At 39.1% G+C, this 19,044-nt stretch overlaps 1 protein-coding gene across 6 annotated transcripts in view; it reads right to left on the bottom strand.

Moving 5' to 3' along the window:
* EYA2 (EYA transcriptional coactivator and phosphatase 2) overlaps nt 1-19,044 on the bottom strand; it is a 153,889-nt gene that overhangs the window by 87,296 nt on the left and 47,549 nt on the right. For 5 of the 6 annotated variants that reach the window (XM_067554329.1, XM_067554326.1, XM_067554325.1 and 2 more), the window contains 4 exons: nt 17,988-18,032; nt 14,357-14,405; nt 13,230-13,372; nt 9,270-9,386 (listed from right to left, as the gene is read on the bottom strand). In XM_067554329.1, coding sequence (XP_067410430.1) covers nt 9,270-9,386; nt 13,230-13,372; nt 14,357-14,405; nt 17,988-18,032 — 354 coding nt within the window. The remainder of the gene's footprint in view (nt 1-9,269; nt 9,387-13,229; nt 13,373-14,356; nt 14,406-17,987; nt 18,033-19,044) is intronic. The other variant, XM_067554330.1, reaches the window with a different exon arrangement.

Consider the following 19,044-nt stretch of genomic DNA (forward strand, 5'->3'; position numbering starts at 1 on the left):
GAAAATAATTAGGGGGCCGATGCACGATTGATGAGGAGAGGCTGAGGGAACTAGGCTTGTTCAGTCTGCAAAACAGAAGAGTGATGGGGGATTTGATAGTGGCCTTCAACTACCTGAAGGGCGGTTCCAGGGAGGATGGAGCTAGGCTGTTCTCAGTGGTGACTGATGACAGAACAAAGAGCAATGGTCTCAAGTTGCAGGTGGCAGGTCTAGGTTGGAGATTAGGAAAAACTTTTTCACCAGGAGGATGAAGCACTGAAATGGGTTACCTAGGGAGGTGGTGGAATCTCCATCCTTAGAGCTCTTTAAAGCCCGGCTTGACAAAGCCCTGGTTGAGATGATTTAGTTAGGGTTGGTCCTGCTTTGAGCAGGAGTTTGGACAAGATGACCTCTTGAGGTCCCTTCCAACCCTAATCTTCTATGATTCTATAATTTTTACTGCTTAGCCAGCAACCAGTTCCTCTTCTCTCTCAATAAAGCTGCTGCCCAAAGCCTACAATGATTCTAATTAATCTCATCACAGATAACATGCAGGATGTGTGCTCAGCAAGTCCAGCTGTCAAATATGGGCTCCATTGACATGTCCGTTCTGCGCCACTGTCTGCTCCTCAGATGGCAGGCTAGACAAAGGATTTTCCATAATTTCACAAATTTTAAGGCCAGAAGGTACCATCAAATCATCTAGTTTGACCTCTGGTATAACATAGGCCATAGACTTTCATCCAGCTACTCCTGTACTGAAGCAAATAACTGGTGTTTGACTAAAGCATATCTCCCAGAAAGGCCTCCAGTCTTTTCTTGAGATGAGGGTAGATATTTTTAAAACGTGAAGAATCAAGCTCAGTGAATTTCCATTTTTGTTGCATCTTACTGAGTGTACAGATAATATGGTGACAACAGACATTTATAGATAGATGGGCTTGGCAGAATCCTCCTCCACACTTGTTGCACTTCCTCTCATCTTCTGTTGAATGTTTCAACTGATGGTACCTCAGCCACCTCCCCCAGGAAATATGCATCTTCAAAATTTAAGCCTATTTTTGGTTGTAGAAATTCCAGGACACAACAAAACTGCTCTTTTTACATCTAATTTAGTTTTTAGCAATGAGGTTTTCCCTGTTCTCCATTGAGCCTTGAGAATTTGCTCCCATCCAACCCCAAACTTGCATCCTTTTCCACCAACCCTGGTGTCCACCACAGATCGTCCTTCCAGCCACTGATTGGACCAAGTGGGATGAGTGTTCCAAACCATTTTTTTTAAATTAATATCTCATTTAAAAAGACTCCCCAAATTATGATCACCCAGTTGTATATCTGTCCTAACCCTCCCCTCTGGACCCAATCACATCTCCCTCCCAAGTTCACGAAGACCACATTTAATAAAGGCTTACGAGTACATTTTTATGGTCAAGTTACAAGAAACTCCAAAACACAGGAATTTGAATGAAAGTGTCAACAACAGTGTCTCTACAGCAACAAACCCCATGGCAGAGCTAAAGTAGGATTTTCTCTCTAGGCAGCAGTAGCACAGATCCCTTAGCAACATACAGTGCAGCATTGTCAACACCCTTCTCTCCCCTCCATGCTCCCCCTCTCCCACAGAAATGCCTGGTTTTAAAAGAAAGTAAATTTAGCACGGTCAGCGTTTGGTGTTTTGAAACCTTTGAAAGGGAGACTGTGCTGCTATTCTTGGGGAACTTGTATTTATACTGTAAAAAGTGAGGCTTGACCCCTTCTGATGAGAGGCCTCTCCCCCCTGAACTCACTGTGATGTGGAGCACAGCTCTGCCGCCATAGTCTTAGACTGCGACTAATGCGAACCAGCTGGTGAAGCAGAAGACTTAAAAGGGGCTACTCATTTTCTGGTGAGGTTTTAATTTTATGAAGCTAAAGCATCTTAGTGACAGTTTGCTGAGACCATTCGCTCCCTCTCTTTCATTTTCTGAGACTTCAGATGGATTTATTGTCTACATCCTACAGCATAATTCACATTACTCACGTGTGAGCTTAAATTACTTCACCTTATACTTGTATATTTCATCACTAAATGTTTAAGGCACTAGATTTTCAAATATTAACACTCAGTTTCTCTTTGTTAAACACACTCCTTGTATGCGCACACTTCTAATCCCTTGTTACATGGATCCACAAGTACCTATTTTGTATACGTGAAAGGGCATGAATTACATAAGATTACCAGCAATTTGGGCATCCGTTTTAAAATGCAGAAAATATTACCTACGTTGTACCAAAATCATGAGCTAAAAATGTTCCCTTCATTAGAAAACCCTCTTCTGCCAACTAAATATATATTCACCATTTAGTGGGGGAAGGGAGTTAAGGTAGGGTAATGTTTCAAATATCACAAATACAGGTAACATATGCAGTTCAGTCCAATGCAAGTCACAACTGCAGATATGAAATCTATTTATCTGTTAATTCATTATGATATCTGATAACTGTACAAGGAAGCTACATTCTGAGCAGTAGCAAATAATTGCCATTTATAGGTCTTTGTCCCCAAATATATGTGCACAGAACTCAATACTGCCCTGCAATCTCTTGGCAAAGACAAGTTATATTATGTAACTGAACTTTTCTTTGTAAAATACTAAGCATTCTGTGGCTAAAGGGATTTAGATTTTTTTTGTTTTTTTAAATGGTGGGCAAATACTTTCCTGCCCAAACAAAGCGTTTGCAATGGCTGCAGTTTAAGTGTTGTGCAATTTCATTAGCACATAGTTTCAAATCAGCAGTTGTTTAAGCAATAATAATTGAAGAGCAGGGCATTTCCTGGGGATTAAGGACCAGCTAGGAGTAGGTGGCCTAAAGTACAATTAAGGGACCACACCCACTTGCTAATCCACAGAAAATGCCCTGCACCCTGGTCCTTATTGCTGTTTCTACACAGCTGAGGCACTGTATGTTAGCAGGTGTGGTGGCTAGAGTTATCTCTCAATATTCCATTCAGCTGATCACACGACAATTTTGTCTTGTTGAGAAAGTCTCTTAAGAGTAAGGAGTGACAATTTTGCTTTTACAGAGGACTGGATTCTGTTCTGTTAATCAATGTAAATCCAGAGGAAACTGCACCAAAGTCAATGGAGTGACACCAGTGTGAAAATCCACTGTAACTAAGGGTGGAACCAGACACAGAGACCTTTTCTCTTTCTCACACACAGACATGGTTATGAAGGGGCACCAGCAGAAGATAGCCCCAGGAAAAGGAAAGGTGGCATCAAAAGATACAAGAACAACCAAACAGCAGAAAAGCAATAGCAAGAGAGATGGAAATGAAGAAGGGACACATGAGACTTGTTAATAGACATGGAAGAGCTGGGGACAGCATGGAGCGGCAGTGTTGCTATGTGGGGCCACTCATGTATTGGATGCTAATTGCCTAGTGAATAGGAGGATGAAGCCTGGAATAAAACGGACATAAGAGCTGCTCAAAATTTTCCAAGCTTCAATTTTTTAAACATTTTGTCAAAATTCTGAATTTCAACAAAGGGGATGAATTAAAAAAAAAAGTAATGGAAAATTTCTTGCATATTCTAACAAGCTACACATTAAAGCTGGCTGGAAAAATTGTTGAAATCTTGAATTTTGGCAAAAAAATTGCAAACATTTTGTCCTATTTTTTGGTCATTTCTAATGGATAGAACAAGATAGGTCAGGAAATGTCCAGGTTTTTTCTTTTTTTTTGAAAGCTTCTCTCTGCTACAATTGGTGGAACATTCATATCTTTATTTCTTCTTTGTTAATGAAACACTAAGGGTCAGATTTTTAAAATTTAATTTATTTATTGGACAGATTAGGAGCCTAAATGGATGCATGACTGTGCACCTAATTTGTATGTGCAATTACCACAGTTGCAGACAAAACAGGTAACTGGCCAACCAGATGTATTTAGGGAATTGTTCATTATCTGATGTCTGCACTCAGTTTTGGTAATTGCCTTTTTAGATTGTTAGGGCATGGACTGAATTTAATGTGCGTGTCTTGTATCATGATATCAGTGCTAAATAAATAATAATTTCATGAGCAAATTAGCACATCCTTGTTCTTCTAAAGGATCTGAAAATCTGGCCCTAGAAGCAGTCTGTTAAAAAGGCACAACCTCTCTCTTCTATCACCTAGTCTAGGATGTCATCTTCCAGGGAAAAGCTGGTCTCTTTCACCAGCAGAAGTTGTTCCAATAAAAGATATTATCCCATCCACCTCGTCTCCCGGAGTCTGTACCTAGAGGTGTGCCTAGATGCAGGTCCACTAAGGGAATGGTATAGGCCTCAGGCAATGTTTCCTTCATACGCCGAACCCCTTAATTAGAGATTTCAATTACTGAGCACTAGGGCACATTACTTTGAAAGTAAAAGCATCTAAAGCAAGCTGCTCCCTCGTCTTTTCATTTGAAATTGCCCTGGGAGTGACTAGTATCCCCAAATCAGTCATACATCTAGCCGCATCTCTCCCATTTTTCTATCTCTGTGTTCTTGAATTTCCTTCATAGTGAAAAACTATTTATATTTTCACAAATATATTTATTCTATATAAATTTATATGCCATTTACACATATTCACTATTTTAGAACAAATATAAGGTTGCAGGGTGTATCTATATAATTCAAAGATTGATCACACATGAAGATCCATTTGATTACTGTGCAATTAATTAACAGAGACTTCAGTTTAAAATATCTCTGTTATATATTTAGTTTTATGCCATATGTTTGCGGGATGTGAAACTCTCTAGTCTTATTCTCTATGTTTTACATGTATGTGTGACATTGTATCAAATATAGTGCATATGGATACTGGTACCACATTAGGCTTATTTTTCTGTTCCAGCCAGACCCTTTCACTGGGTTTCCCCCACTATGTCTGCAAAATAGTATCCCTCTTATTCTGCAAATCTTCACACTTTAGTGACCAAAATTATTTTTTTACTCCTATTAGAACACATTATACACACAATTGGCATTTGGATGCCAGACGAAAAGACAAATTCTGCCCTATTACAATCGCTAATGAGATTGCACAGGTGCAAAGGAGAGCAAATTTTGGCTTCAAGAATCCTTGTTACTCACAATGCTGGACAAGGAGGAGAGATCTTGGCTTGACTCTCATATCCCAGGCAGAAGCTGTGCTGGCATTTGGGGGAAAAAACCCTAAATTTTAACTTGGGAACTGAGAAAAATTGATCTAGAGTCACAGAAGACAATGCACATGGAGCCCATGATGGCATTTTTACAATCTTGATTGGCACAGTACATCCATGGTATACTCCTATTCCGTTGGATGCATATAATTCTTAGAACCCAGGTTACGGTGTGAATTTGAATATTCTGTAGGATTTGCTTAGAATCCATGGTTTCACCAAACACTCCAGCTCAAAAACTCATTCGCTAAAATATTAATGGGAAGTCAGTGCTAAATGTAGGCAAGCATAGTTGTAGCTAATTCATTTACACATTTGCACTAATATAATTTTCAGTAATTGCACATCTCTACCCAGGAGAACTATTTTTCTCACAAATTAAAATGCAAAACTGCCCAACATGGGGTGCTGTAAATACCTTTCCCTGATCATGGTCATGCATGTGTCACATTCTTTAAAGAGCCCTTTTCTCTTTTTAAATGATGTAAGATATTTTCTCCTTGCTAAAGGGTTAAGAGTTTGACTTTTAAAGGCCTCCTGAGGTTTGGCTTTATACAAAAAAAATAAATTGTGCTTTCAGCTGTTTTAGCCCATCACCCTGACTCACTTTGTGGGCTCAACAGCAGGGTGACCAGCAGGACTGATCTGAACTGGGCAGAGGCCCAATAAGGTTCTGTAGACAGAGTGAACATGAAAAGTCTCTTGTTAATGTCAGAGAGAGAAAACGATCTGCCCCCTCCCTCCCAGGTACACTAGCGTGGGAAAGCTTGGAGTGCACATTCCTCAGTAGCAACTGGGGCAGGAAGGCTCAGACCATCCCAGCCAAACCTTTCACCAGCACTCAGGAAAGGTAAATAAACTTTAGAGATAGGGAATTGGTTAAAGCCCTTGTGCTCCTGAGCAACTAGGACGGGGGAAAATATTTGTTTACTACAGGAAACAGCTTATTTATTCTCGGACAGTTTTCCTTGGGACCAGCAGCTGCCACTATAAAAACTGCCTTTTTACAATACCGGCTTTGAGAAGCTGCCTGAAATTGTCCAACGGGGACACCAGTAAAGTGCTATGAAATGATCTGACATAACTGTACAGCATTGACAGAGTGGACATTTGAAAGATTTGTGTGTGGGTACACATTCGTGAAGTTCTTTCTGGTTCATTTTAAGTATAATTTACACTCTTTGCCAATGTCAGTAGTTTTGGCACGTCGCACCCAGTATTTGCATTCACAAGTGATAGTGCACACAATTTACTCATACAAATCTCCTGACTGCACAAAGAGAGGCCATCTATGAAAATGTTGGTCCCGAGTAAAGAACTCCTCAGATTTTTTTTTTTAGCTAATACAAAGCACATGTGCAGACCCTCTAAAAGTTCTGGGGAAACAAAAAGTGGGCACCATCCTTACAAGACACCAATGAAAAATGCCTGTACTTTGTCAATAGCAGTTTTACAGCCATTAGCACTAAATCTCATTGAAGTTAATTGGGACACAGTACAGCTGCTACTGCTGCAAGGGGACTTCAGGCCCAGCATTTCCTGACACAGACAAAGTTGCACTCAGCCTACGACATTCCCATACCTAGAGCTGATGGTAAGAACAAATGGATGCTTTTCCAATGATACACAGAAAGAAGAGTCCTTAGTACAGAACAGTGTGCTTATTGTTCAGAATTATTATAAGACTGAGATGGAGAAAGTAGGAAGTGGAAGCAACCATTAATCCAGTGACAAGGGTAGGCGGGAAGAATCCTTTAAATTTCAGGACAGAATAAATATATAGCTTCCAGGGATTTGATCAGTAGTTGATAAATTCACTCCCGATTCCTCCAAATGCCCCAGTATGAACCTGATCCAGAGTTCACTGAAGTCAATGGGAATCTTTCCACTGACTTCAGTGGGCTCTGGCTCAAATATTAGATAAGGCTGATGTATGCAGCCAATTCCCCCAGCACCCCTATATGTCCCACCAGAACAACAGGGGTTAAAGATTCATTCATTTCTGCTGGCCCACATACTCCCAGGGGTGTAGTATCACCCCGCCATGAAAACTGGCTCTGATAAACTTAGCATGTCAAGTCTCAGCTGAGGATCACCTCTCCCTCCCCAGCTTCCAGAGATCATTTCTGTAGCTACATTTTAAAAACTTCTGTTTATGGTTATGTGTCTATTTAGGGTTTGATTTTTTTAATTTAAAAACAAAAATAAAGGAAACCAGAGACAAGTTATACTGTTCCAGAGGGGTAGCCGTGTTAGTCTGTATACAGCAAAAACAACGAGAGTTCTGTGGCACCTTAAAGACTAACAAATTTAATTTTAGCATGCATAAGCTTTCTGTGTCCATCCACTCCTTCATGGATGCGCAGGAAAACAATCTGCTTTCTCTTTCTTTGCGGAGTGTCCATGGACAGTTGAGATGTAAAGAAAAAAGATCATTTTGGTCACAACAGGGCCACAGTCTACAGATTAAAAGAAAGGACTGAAACACAGAAGACCTGGGTTGTCTTTCCTCTCTACTCATTATGTGATGTTGGGCAAGTCAATTAATTTTTCTGTGGTTTAGTTTTTGAAACACATTGAGACTCTGATCAAGGGGCAAGATAAGTGCAAAGCATTAGTATTGTTTGTATTTTGCTTTCCCTCTCCCAGCTGAATTCTGGAGTGGTTTGTTCTGACTCTCTAACTGCTTGTCCTTTTCCTTCTATAACTCAGCCTCCCGCAGAGCCTGCACCCTTGGCTTTTTGAGGCTTGCACAATCCAAGAAACAGCAGAAATATTTTACATATAGATCACAAATCCTCTCAGCATCAGTCCCTTAATGTTTAATTAATTTTATTTAGTCACAATTCTTCACATCACAGAGAGGTCACTGGCACTTTAAAATGTAGGTGCACTGAAGTCTACTGAAGGACAAAACTTCAGGTGAAGAAAAACTATTTTTTTTCATCCTGTCCAGTTCAGTGCAACCTTCATATTGGACTCAAACAGGTGTCACTACTGTAAGTGAAAATGAAGCTACTCTCTCCTTGGATATTTAAGATTACTTCATATATAAGAAAGACGTGTCCCACTTTATATCAGCAACACTGCTCAGTCCTTACACACTGTGCCCCTCACTGTAAAAAGCAACATAGCACTGGTACATAAAACTGAAATTATTGTGGTATATTTCCTCTCTCCTGCTGCCAACACATTAGATCCAATCATCACCTCCTGCAGTGTTTTCTGGGCAAGCACTTTTAGATCCGGATTATTAGAGCTATTGGGTAACCCAAACAGTAGTGCAGATTTCTCCCTTTTTAGTTCCTATAAGGGTTTTGAAAATGAGGACACATCCCCCATCCTCTTGGCAAATGACACAAGGAAGTACTAGAAAATTAACACTATTCACTAAGGTCAGGGACTGAAAATGCCCAGCATAAAGCAGATGGAATATATAAAGTATCACAAAAGATACTGGAAGTGCACAACTCCCAATTCAGGTATTTGACTGACAGCACCAAGATGCTCAGCAAAAATCAAATTCCACTGTATCAATAAAATGGGCTAATAAAAAAAAAAAATCACAAAAGAAATTCCAACATTTTAATTTACTTTATGAGTCTTAGGATTCCAAATGAAAGCCAACACATAAAAAGCAGTGTTGCCAAATCTTGTGTGTCTCAGGATATCTGGTATTTTTCTTAAAGCCCCTTTTCTTCCTGTAGTCAAAGAGATTAGGTTGGAATCTCAGGTTTTATGGGGGGTGAGGGTGGGAGAGTGGAGTAAGTATCATGGTTGTCGAGAAAAGCTTGAAAATGTGACTCAAAGCTCAAGCCAGAAGACAAATAATAAAATAATAATAATAATAAATGGGGTTGTGCAAAAATCTCAAGAGTTTTAAGCCAATGTAATTATTTGATTTTTTGGAGCCCGACTCATCATTTGTGAGCACTTGGGGTTGTCAAACAGTTTTTCCACAATTAGCATATTTCAGATCAAAACAGTAGCGATTCAGTACTCCCTTGTTTTTCTTCATTCTTTCAACACATGAAACCTCATTTTACTGCCTGGTGTTTGAAGTGACAGCCCTTAGCAGCCTGTGAACTGCAAGAAAACTAGCCATACTGACCATGCATCTGGTAGGTGTAAGGTGCTTGTCCTGTTGTTGGAGTACTGAAGCTGGATCCATAGCTAAGAAACCCACTCTGTCCTGGAGAATGGCTCAGACTATCTTCTGTTTTGATGCCTTTGGAGGATACAACAGGAACCAAACACACAATGTTAGGGTTCCGCTGATCTCAACATACACAGGTATAACAAAAAACTTCAATGTTTATGACATTTTAGCTAGAGTTGGAGTGGATCAAATGACTGATTTTAATATTCAGTTTGGATTTAACCTTTTTTAATTAGCAAACAAATCCTGATTTTTTAAAACATTTTCATTATTTGCTAGTATGAATCTCTTTCTAAAATAACGTACAGCCTATATGTTCATCACAAACTGTTTGTGTTAACCATATTCAGTAGTTGTGTTGTGTGATTGGTTACCATGATACAGTTCCCACACTCTGAAAGGATGACTAACTTTAAGACAGGAAAATAATAATAATAAGTGATCCACTTTCCTGAAAGATTTTTTTGGTCAACTAAACAATTGTGCCAAACGTCATTAAACTTTTGGAGTTGTGAACATTCTGAGTGGTTCTCAGAATGCTAGTAATTGCTAACAACATGGTCACATGGGTGTCAGTACCAGGGATGCAGGGGGTGCTACCGCACCCCTGGTTTGAAGTGGATTCCATCATATACAGGGTTTACAGTATGATTCAATAGCTCTCAGCACCCCCTCTATATAAATTGTTCCAGCACCACTGCATGGTTTTATGAATTATAGTGAATTAAACTCAGTTACTTCTACTCATGTAAATATTCACAATTCAAAGATTTTTGTTTTGTTTTGGTTAATTAAATTATTTTATAAGTTCTATTTAGAATGAGATAAAATATTTGTCAGCACATCATATTGGAGGGGTATCACTGAGGTGTGAACAGTAGATATTTACATATAGTTAATAATTTTAAAACTCAGCAATGTACAAATCCCTAATCAAAGTCTTGGTACTAAAATCAGACAAATAAAACGCATGTCAAAGCACAGGAAGAGCGGCACTAACTGAATTTAACATTGCAAGATGGAACCTTTGCAGGTGACAAAAGGGTCTGATATTTTATCACATAGGCCTGCTGAGATCATGCTGCCATATTTTCAAAGTAAACAGATGAAATGTGTGTCTTTTTTACAAACCTTTCCGATCTGATCCTCTGCCTCTTTGCATATGTATTTGCACAAAACAAAATATGGTCACAAAACACACCCCAAATACCATGGTTAAACAAAGAGACTATTGATGGTCTGGTCTTGGATTTATGAGCTGCCCAGGTTGTTGCCGTTTTTGCACACTTTTGGGCAAACAATCCAAAGTGATGTCAAATTCATGTGGCTTCAGCCTACCACGTTGGTGCTTTCTATCTTGGCCAATCCCTTCAACTTGAGAAAGCATAGTGGGTCTGTACTTGCTGAGGCTGGGAGTAAATTTTACTGAATAGCTAGCTTCTCCTGGGACAAAGTCACTTATTAGCTTTACTCTCTCTCTTCAGAGATAATTAAAGAGAAACAATCAATATTAGATTAAATGCATGCAATCTAAATGCAACGTGATAACATTCCATACTGAAACCCAGGAAATCTGTTTGGACAATGAGTGAGCGCGGGCTGTGGTAGGTATCAGGCTCCATTATTGCTGGTGGAGCCTGTCTGCTAGAGGATTTGTTGGTGTGCGCAGAGAGAAGGTGTTTTTCATAATATCACATTTGTTTTTCAATTACATCAGCACCATGCATGTGAACACTCAACCTATTACAGCCCCAACCACAATTAATTTTCAGTGACTGAGCCTTTCTGGAAGTCTAAAAATTGTAGTCAGACAGTGAAATAACTTTGCACCAAATTAATTTCCACACCATGCTCTGTTTTGTCTAGAAACTGACCTAGTTTTATTTTTGTGTCTAAAAACAATACTGCTTCATTGTTCTTGGTTGTCAGCCAGGTGGGATTTCTCATATACAGTAACCTATATATATATATATATATATATATATATGAGGGTGGGGGCAAGGGAGGGAAACCACTGTTCAAGAATGGTAATAGGTAATCTACAGGATTTATAAGCAGTATGTGGGCCTGACGTGTGTGTGCCCTAAAGACACTAGTCAGTAGCAAATGGCCATATTTTCATCTGCTCTAACAGGGACAACTGTTCAGAGTTTGCCTTGGAAGCCATCCAGCTGATACAAACGCAAATGTAATTCCAGAAAATCAACTCAAAACATTCCTCTAATCGTCATGATGTATTTTAGTTTGCCAAGCCTGTTACCCAAGCCTTTCACAGATTGTTAGGCTGAGTTTTCCTTTACTTAAAGACTATCAATGGCTGTGTAACAGGTTTGTGTTTTTACTGCAGTATATTGGGAAGCAATACTGTTCTTACCAAATAAACAAGGGCTTGGGAGCTCAAGATTCTCAAAACTGACAGTATAATTGGGAACAAAACCACACGGCAATTTTGGGTAGTACTGAACGACCCAAAAGGGTCTCTCAGTTTCAGCTGAGGATAAGCACCCACAAGTCTGCATGTCCACTGTTTCCAAGACATAGTTAAACAATGTGAACCTCTTTGGTCTACAAAACTGGGTAAGAAATTTCCTATGGAGAATCTTTCCATGAAGGATTTTAGGGATTTCCACATGGGACTAATGGAACCAGTTTGGTGACAACTACATTTTAACCTCAAAATATATTTGGTTAATGTTTGGGTGATGGTTCAGTTTGGGTTCTAATTTTATCCAACCTGAACTACCTATCCCAAACTTCAGTTCTTTAGGTACGTCTCTCATTTTATCTTATTTACAGTCTACTCGGTATATGCCATAAGCATGTCTATCGCACAATTCCAGTAGCGAGTAGATCTACTAAGGCTTTACAGTGTGACTGAAAATAAACAAGCCCACTATCTTCCAAATAGATCTCACATGACATCAATTTACACAGAATGGAGACTGGCTCTCCTACATTTTGCACACACAAAGGAGGTGGAACAGATTCTTAGATGTTGGAAATGGTAAGACAGCCTCAGGCAAAAAATCTGCTTTCCATTATCTTTCCTATACTGCATGTCTGAAAACATTTATTGCACATATATTTAGAATATATGCAATACTTAATAACAATCTCTTACAAATGTATTAGTACCTCTCATCATAAAGCATTTTACAGTACAGGGATCATTTCACCTACCACTTGTTAAATTTACTCATCTCTAGCAAAATAACCGTTCTGAATCATCAATGCTACACAATATTTAGGCGGGAAATGAAGACTGGCTTATGTAATGGAAACTGCAGGAGGAACGTAGGGAGGCAAGTGTAGTTCACAAAAGCAGATTTTTTTACCACAACCCCCACAATCTTGCAAGACGGGACAAATAGGTCTAGATCCTCTGCTGACGTAAAGCAACACAGCTCCACATCAGTCCAATGAGGCTACACCAGTTTGTGCCAGCTGAGGATTTAGCCCAAGGTCCCTAATGGTCACAAGTGGCCACAGCCTTATCTCAAAGATGGTACCCCCAAGAGCTCAGTATTGAATCACAGGAAACCTCATCAGCTACCGACCCCCTACTGTCACTCTTTGCTGCACCTGCATTTTTTCAGGATATCTCCTGTTCTGCTGCTGATCAGGTCCAACCCTACTTAGTTTATAAGATTATAACTCAGCGTAGTATGGGCCATTCCACTTGAGCTGAATATCCGGACAGTACAGAGGAAGGTCTTTCTAAATCTTTTGACAAATTTGAATTTTTCTTTAAGACAAAAAAGAAAAGGAAAAAATTCCATCCACTACAGAATTAGAGAGATTTTTACTTGAAGTTTAATCGTTAAGTATTTTCTTTTTGGGTAAGAAGGATGAGACAGTCTCTAGAGAAAGCAGATGCTCTTAGAGATAACCTAACAAAGTAGGATTACTCACTGTAGGAGGGTATTCCATAAGGTTGTCCTGGTGGAGGGTATGCAGCATAAGCAGTGGCTTGTTGGATTCCTGCACTGTACTGGGTCTGTCCATAGGCTGCCATTGTTGGAAAAGATGGGATTGTCACTATCTGGGGATGATGTCTATTCAGAACAAGAAAACAGAAGGTCTGTGGCAATACTAACTGTATGTTGTTTTCTAAAGTAATCTCACTAATCTAGTGCAAAAAATTCCAGTGATGTATCTCACTAGAATGGCTACATGTGGTATTATGTTGCATATAATAGGAATACAAGATATATTACACTGAGTCAGACCATTTGCTCCAGTACCCAGCTTCTGGTAGTGACCTACAGAGATATCACAAAATGAGAGGGCACAATGCCACCCTAACACTTGGGCAGTGCTATAACAGAGAGCTGCACAAAATATTTGCAACCATTTAAAAAACCGACAATCTGATTTTCAGGTTTCATTTCATATTCACAAAAACAATCCAGTTTCATGGAACACTTTTAAAACGTCACAATTTCCTCTATGGTCACTTATAATTCATCTTGTGTTCAAAATGGTAAGATCTGCATTCCTGGGGTAGGAATGAGTTGTTTGGAGAACTTCCAACTCTCTTCAACTCCCTGTTCAACTTGGTTAAGGAATGGTTTTCTGGGGATAAGGCCAGGTCTACCCTACATATTTTTGGAGGCACAGCTGTATTGGTCAAAGGTGTAATGAGGAGTTCTCTGACTGACAAAGCTGTGCTGGCAAAAGCCCCTAGTGTAGACGCAGTTATATTGTTAAAATGCATTTTTGCTGATGTAGTCTATTTTGCTTGGGGAGATGGGGGAGCCTGAACTAAGCCATACTGGCAAAAGCGCAGCTTCCCTGGTATAACAGCATCTACAATAGAGGTGCTTTTGCTGGTATAGGATACCAGTATAGCTACACCAGTAAGGGGCTCTTAGGGCAGATCTGGCCTGCGATTTGCAGCAGAACAAGTGCAAAGGCTGAAGGAGCATGTTCTTTAGGCTTTTCAAGGATGCAGGGGGCCCTGCAAAATGGTTAATCAGCAAAACAAGTTTATAATCTACAGTACTTGAGCTCTCCTGAATGTTGTCAAACACACTCACTCTGTGGAGTAGAGATGAAGACGACACTGTGGTGCTGCTTTGTTGTTACCTGAAAAACAAAATTAAAAGTGTCTCTGGTTTTCAGTAATGTTCTGTTGTATGGCTAAATTGATGCCACTGTTCTGATCATTGCTAGGCCCAGAAATGTATACAACTAGGAGAATTTTTTTTATTGAAATCCTCAAAGACCTTTAAGGAGATTATGAAAAGTGACAGGTAACTTTCCATTTTAATGATAATTAATCAAATCAGCTTATGTACACCCAGGAACCTATCAAGTGATTGACTAATCTACCAGGTTTTTCTTGATGTAGGTATGGAGCCAAATAATGATGGTGGGTCCAACTCCGCAGTCATGAGCAGTCCTAGTGACTTCATTCCCACTACTCATGTTGACTACTCAGTAATGCGTAATATCAGTGGGACTAATTGTATCACAAGAGCTGCAGAAGCAACCTCTTTAGTTGTGAAATGATATTTACAAAACACGCCATGTTCTGCCTTTTGAATTTCTTTTGTATCCCCACCATTCAGTGTCCCACTTTTCTTTAAATGCATCAAGACAAAGATTCTTTACGTTTTCATCTCCCCTCGTACTGGATCTTGGAAAACAATTATTGTCTAGAATATTGATTAAAATATTAGCATAGGACTGAAAACTGGTAACACAAAAGTAGATTGCCTTCCAACGCACCGTATGTTTATATTCAGCAAAACCAATTAAATCTCTTTTAGAGGAGAATTTAGGTTTAATTAAGACTAAAAAAGTAACTGTTTAGGTTAACTTCTGAGTTGCCTGATGCTACAGGCACCCATTCAGCAGGACACACAAGTGTGTCTTGATATACCAGACATGCATGCATTAGGGTGCACTCGCAATCCCACCTTGTGTACTAAGCAGAATGCCTCCACAATGCCATCCAACATGCTGGGTTCCAATTCCTAACTGAGGCCTTCAGATGTTACAGCCATATAGACAATAAATCATAATCAATAATGTCAGGCTGGACATATCCACCATGTTCCTGAAGTCAACAGTACCCCAACATGCCAGGCAACCTGCACACTATCCCAGGGAGCACACACCTAATGTGATGTTGCCAAGTGCCAGAAGTATCATTTAATGTGTCAGGGAGAACACACCTACATCACTGACCAGTACATTACTCAGGGGCAGCCCCACTGCCATCAGTGCTGATATTACTATGTGATTTGCTATGCAGGACTTGTAAATGGCATCCATATGTCAGGCAGAACAGAATGCACCTGCGCTGCAGGACCACAAACCAGAGACTGGGCACCTGCGGTGTCTCCCAGTGCATGCAAGTTGCCAAGTGACACATTAGGCAGGAAGCAAGGCTACAAGAGAATTATCCTCATTAGGAAGTCATCTAAAATGATATGACTTCAGTGTGTTCAGTAATTCATAAATTAGTGAATTAAACATTTTAAACATGTTTTATTTAATGAAATATGCAAATACACATAAAATCTAAATATATGGAAATAATCCTATGGGCTCAAGTAACTTGTCATTCCATTAATCTAGAAAGAACATTTCCAAAATACACAGCATGCTGTTATATAGAAGATTCATCTTTCCTGGTCCCCTCTCCATTTTTCTCTTGGTAATTAAATTATCCTTCCCCATGCCAGCTTTTTTCCTGGTGGTTTATGTGGTTTTATCATTTTTGTCCTAAAATTAGGATTAAATTGAGCAAGTGACAAAAAAAGACATTAAACCCAATGGGATTTTTTTAAATACAGACTTAATAAAAAAATTACTTTTATCTGTTGTAATTTTTCTGTTTCTGTTTTCTGTTTCCTCGTTTCTGGTTCCTGGGAGGCCATGAGCATATTAGGAGAAGAATGGATACTTAATAAACAAAATTATTATTAATAGTAATTAAAAGGGAAATTATTCTTTTCAAATTTTAAATGTATACTTTCTCCTTCATTAATATTATTACTACAAATGAGTAAACAGATGCATTTCCTGAAAAAGTATTTATTAGAGCTAATAAAAAGATGGGAAATCTTTATGAACATTTTTGCAAATAATTCATTCTTTTTTTGGCCAAAAGTTTTCACATAGCCTAAGAAAAATTTACTAAAAAAATAAAAATTCAGAAAAAGAATAAATAATCAATAATTTGCATAAATTTGTCTATTTATCTAGTAGTGTCAATGTTCACATATGAAATACTGATAGTTTTTATGGAAGTTAGAATAGTCAACCACTTCAAAACTTAAGTGACTATATTTAAGTCCTTACTGCCATATTTAGGCATCTAAAGAAAAACTGCCTCTTTCCAGAGATGCTAAGGAAACTCTCACTACTCTTCTCATTTGCTGTCACAGTTCACCCAACACCCTGTCACTCAGGCCTAAAACCTGGGAGTAATCTTTGAGTGCTCCATCTCTCTTGCCCCACACACTGAAGACATGCCCAGATTGTCCCACATTCATCCCATATAATGTCTACGGGACATCTTTTTTTTTTTCTATGCCTCCCAACCCCCAATTTTGATTACTGTAACCTCTTTTCTTTTTCTGGTTTCCCTGACACTCACAGCACCTGCTCTCTCCACTATCCAGGACATAAAAAACATAGCTACTGAGATAATATTTCTTGATAATTGCTCTGACCCATATCACCCTCGTCCTGGAACCCCTACTCCACTGTGTGCCACTTTCTCTCCATCCTCTTCAGCTTCTTGTCCTTCCCTTCAGAGCCCTTCCTGATTCCACTCTTCCCTACCAAACCTCCATATCTCTCTTAACCCTCTTCCTTTTGCCTGTTATGCCACGCCTGACACAGTGAGTGGAATCCTAACTCCATTGGTCATTGGCAAAACTCCCCTTGATTTCAATGGGACCAGGATTTCACCCACAGTTAGTTCACTGCCCTGACAGCCACCTGCACATTTTCTTCCAGGCTATCTGCTACATATGGAAAGCTCTTCCTGTGCTGACCCACAAGACTACTACCCTCTCCACATCCAAATCCAGCCTCAAGGACCAGTCTCTACCATGATGTCTAGAAGAAACTTGTCAACTGATAATGGCAAGGCAACTGTGGACTCAGGTTTTCTATATCTTTATAAAAGCAAAACCACTGGACTACTGAACGTTGTATTTAACGATATATCTAATCACCACCTTGGCTACTTTACTTATACTTTCTTTCCTTTTTGTCCTATCCTTCATTAGTCTGCCTGTACCTCTTGAATTTTAGAATGTAACATTCTCCAGGCCAAACCTAATGCATTGTGTTTGTAAAGCACATGCTGCACAAGGGATACTGACGGAAACAAAACAACAGTCATGACTTCTCCCATAGCCTTGGACAAATCACTTAGCTTAATGTGGGATTCTTATAGCAACCTAAAGGAATCAGACATCCCCTTCTGAGTTGAGCAACTAAATCCCCGAGGCTTTTCTGTACATACCAGCCCCAACCTCTCTGCCTCAGTTTCTCCATCTGTAATATGCGGATGATACTTACCCACCATGCTGGGGTGTGGCTGTAAGGATTATTTCATGTTTGTAAAATATTTAGACTATAAAAAGACACATTAGTGATAAGGAAACATAGGAGAAAGATTCTTTTTTAAAAAGTAGGGCTTACCAGATTCAACAATGATTTCACTCTGAGCAATTTGCTTGGACTTACCTGCAAGAAAGTTTTTAGTACAATGAGATTTTAGATTTTGAAAATAAGTTCTATAGTCCAGAACCTCTTTCCCCTAATAACAATTTATTTTTGTAAATTACATCCTTTTTATTTTTAAATTTTTAATACCTTGTATGTTTGAAAATGGTGGGAGAACTAACAAGCCAACAGCAGCAGGTTCATTTTATGTCTGCATATTTTTAATATTAAAGGAGGCTCAGGGTTGAATATGCACTCAACACACTCCTTCAGAATAAGAAATAGGCACTTACACTGTGGGTATGCATGCGCATATACAACATGTCTTATACAACACTATTTTAGACCATTACTGTAGAATACTGTCCTTTTTTAATAGGATGCTTTACTACTTATACTTTGTGTCCTAAAGGAAAATGTATGGTAATTAATGAAGTTAAAATATAAACATTTTGATCCAAATATTCAGGATTTCATACTCTGTGTGTGTGTGTTTCGTGCTGAATTTGCATATGCAGTTACTATGATTTCAGATACAGTGACAGTAATTCCACACGAATATGGCCACAGAAACATCTAACTGGCCATTTGCATGCACAAGTATTGCAACTGAACTTGCAGTTGTGACAATTCCACGTGCAACTAAGGCACCCAAATCTGTATACATTTTTGCACAGGAAACTCTGAAAAATCTGTACCCTAACATTTGCATGAACATTTTCAAGTAGAAGAATGTAACATACAATGTTGTTTGGGGACCTTCTTAAAATATGCAAAAAAAAATAGCTACAATATTTCTGTGAGAAATCCACTAACATTAGCTGTCGCTAGCACTATGGCATTTAAGTGCACGGGTTTTTCTGTAATGACTCTTATATAGCAGAATAAAAGTTTGTAACACTTTACAGACATGTGAGAAGAAAATGTCAGTGGTTCTCAGCCTTTCCAGATGACTGTACCTCTTTCAGGAGTCTGATTTATCTTGTGTACCCCAAGTTTCATCTAACTTAAAAACTACTTGCTTACAAAATCA

This window comes from Emydura macquarii, unplaced genomic scaffold, assembly GCF_026122565.2.
Source record: "Emydura macquarii macquarii isolate MOO-44397 ecotype Brisbane River unplaced genomic scaffold, CSIRO-AGI_Emac_v2 contig_1483, whole genome shotgun sequence".
Lineage (NCBI taxonomy): Eukaryota > Metazoa > Chordata > Testudines > Chelidae > Emydura > Emydura macquarii.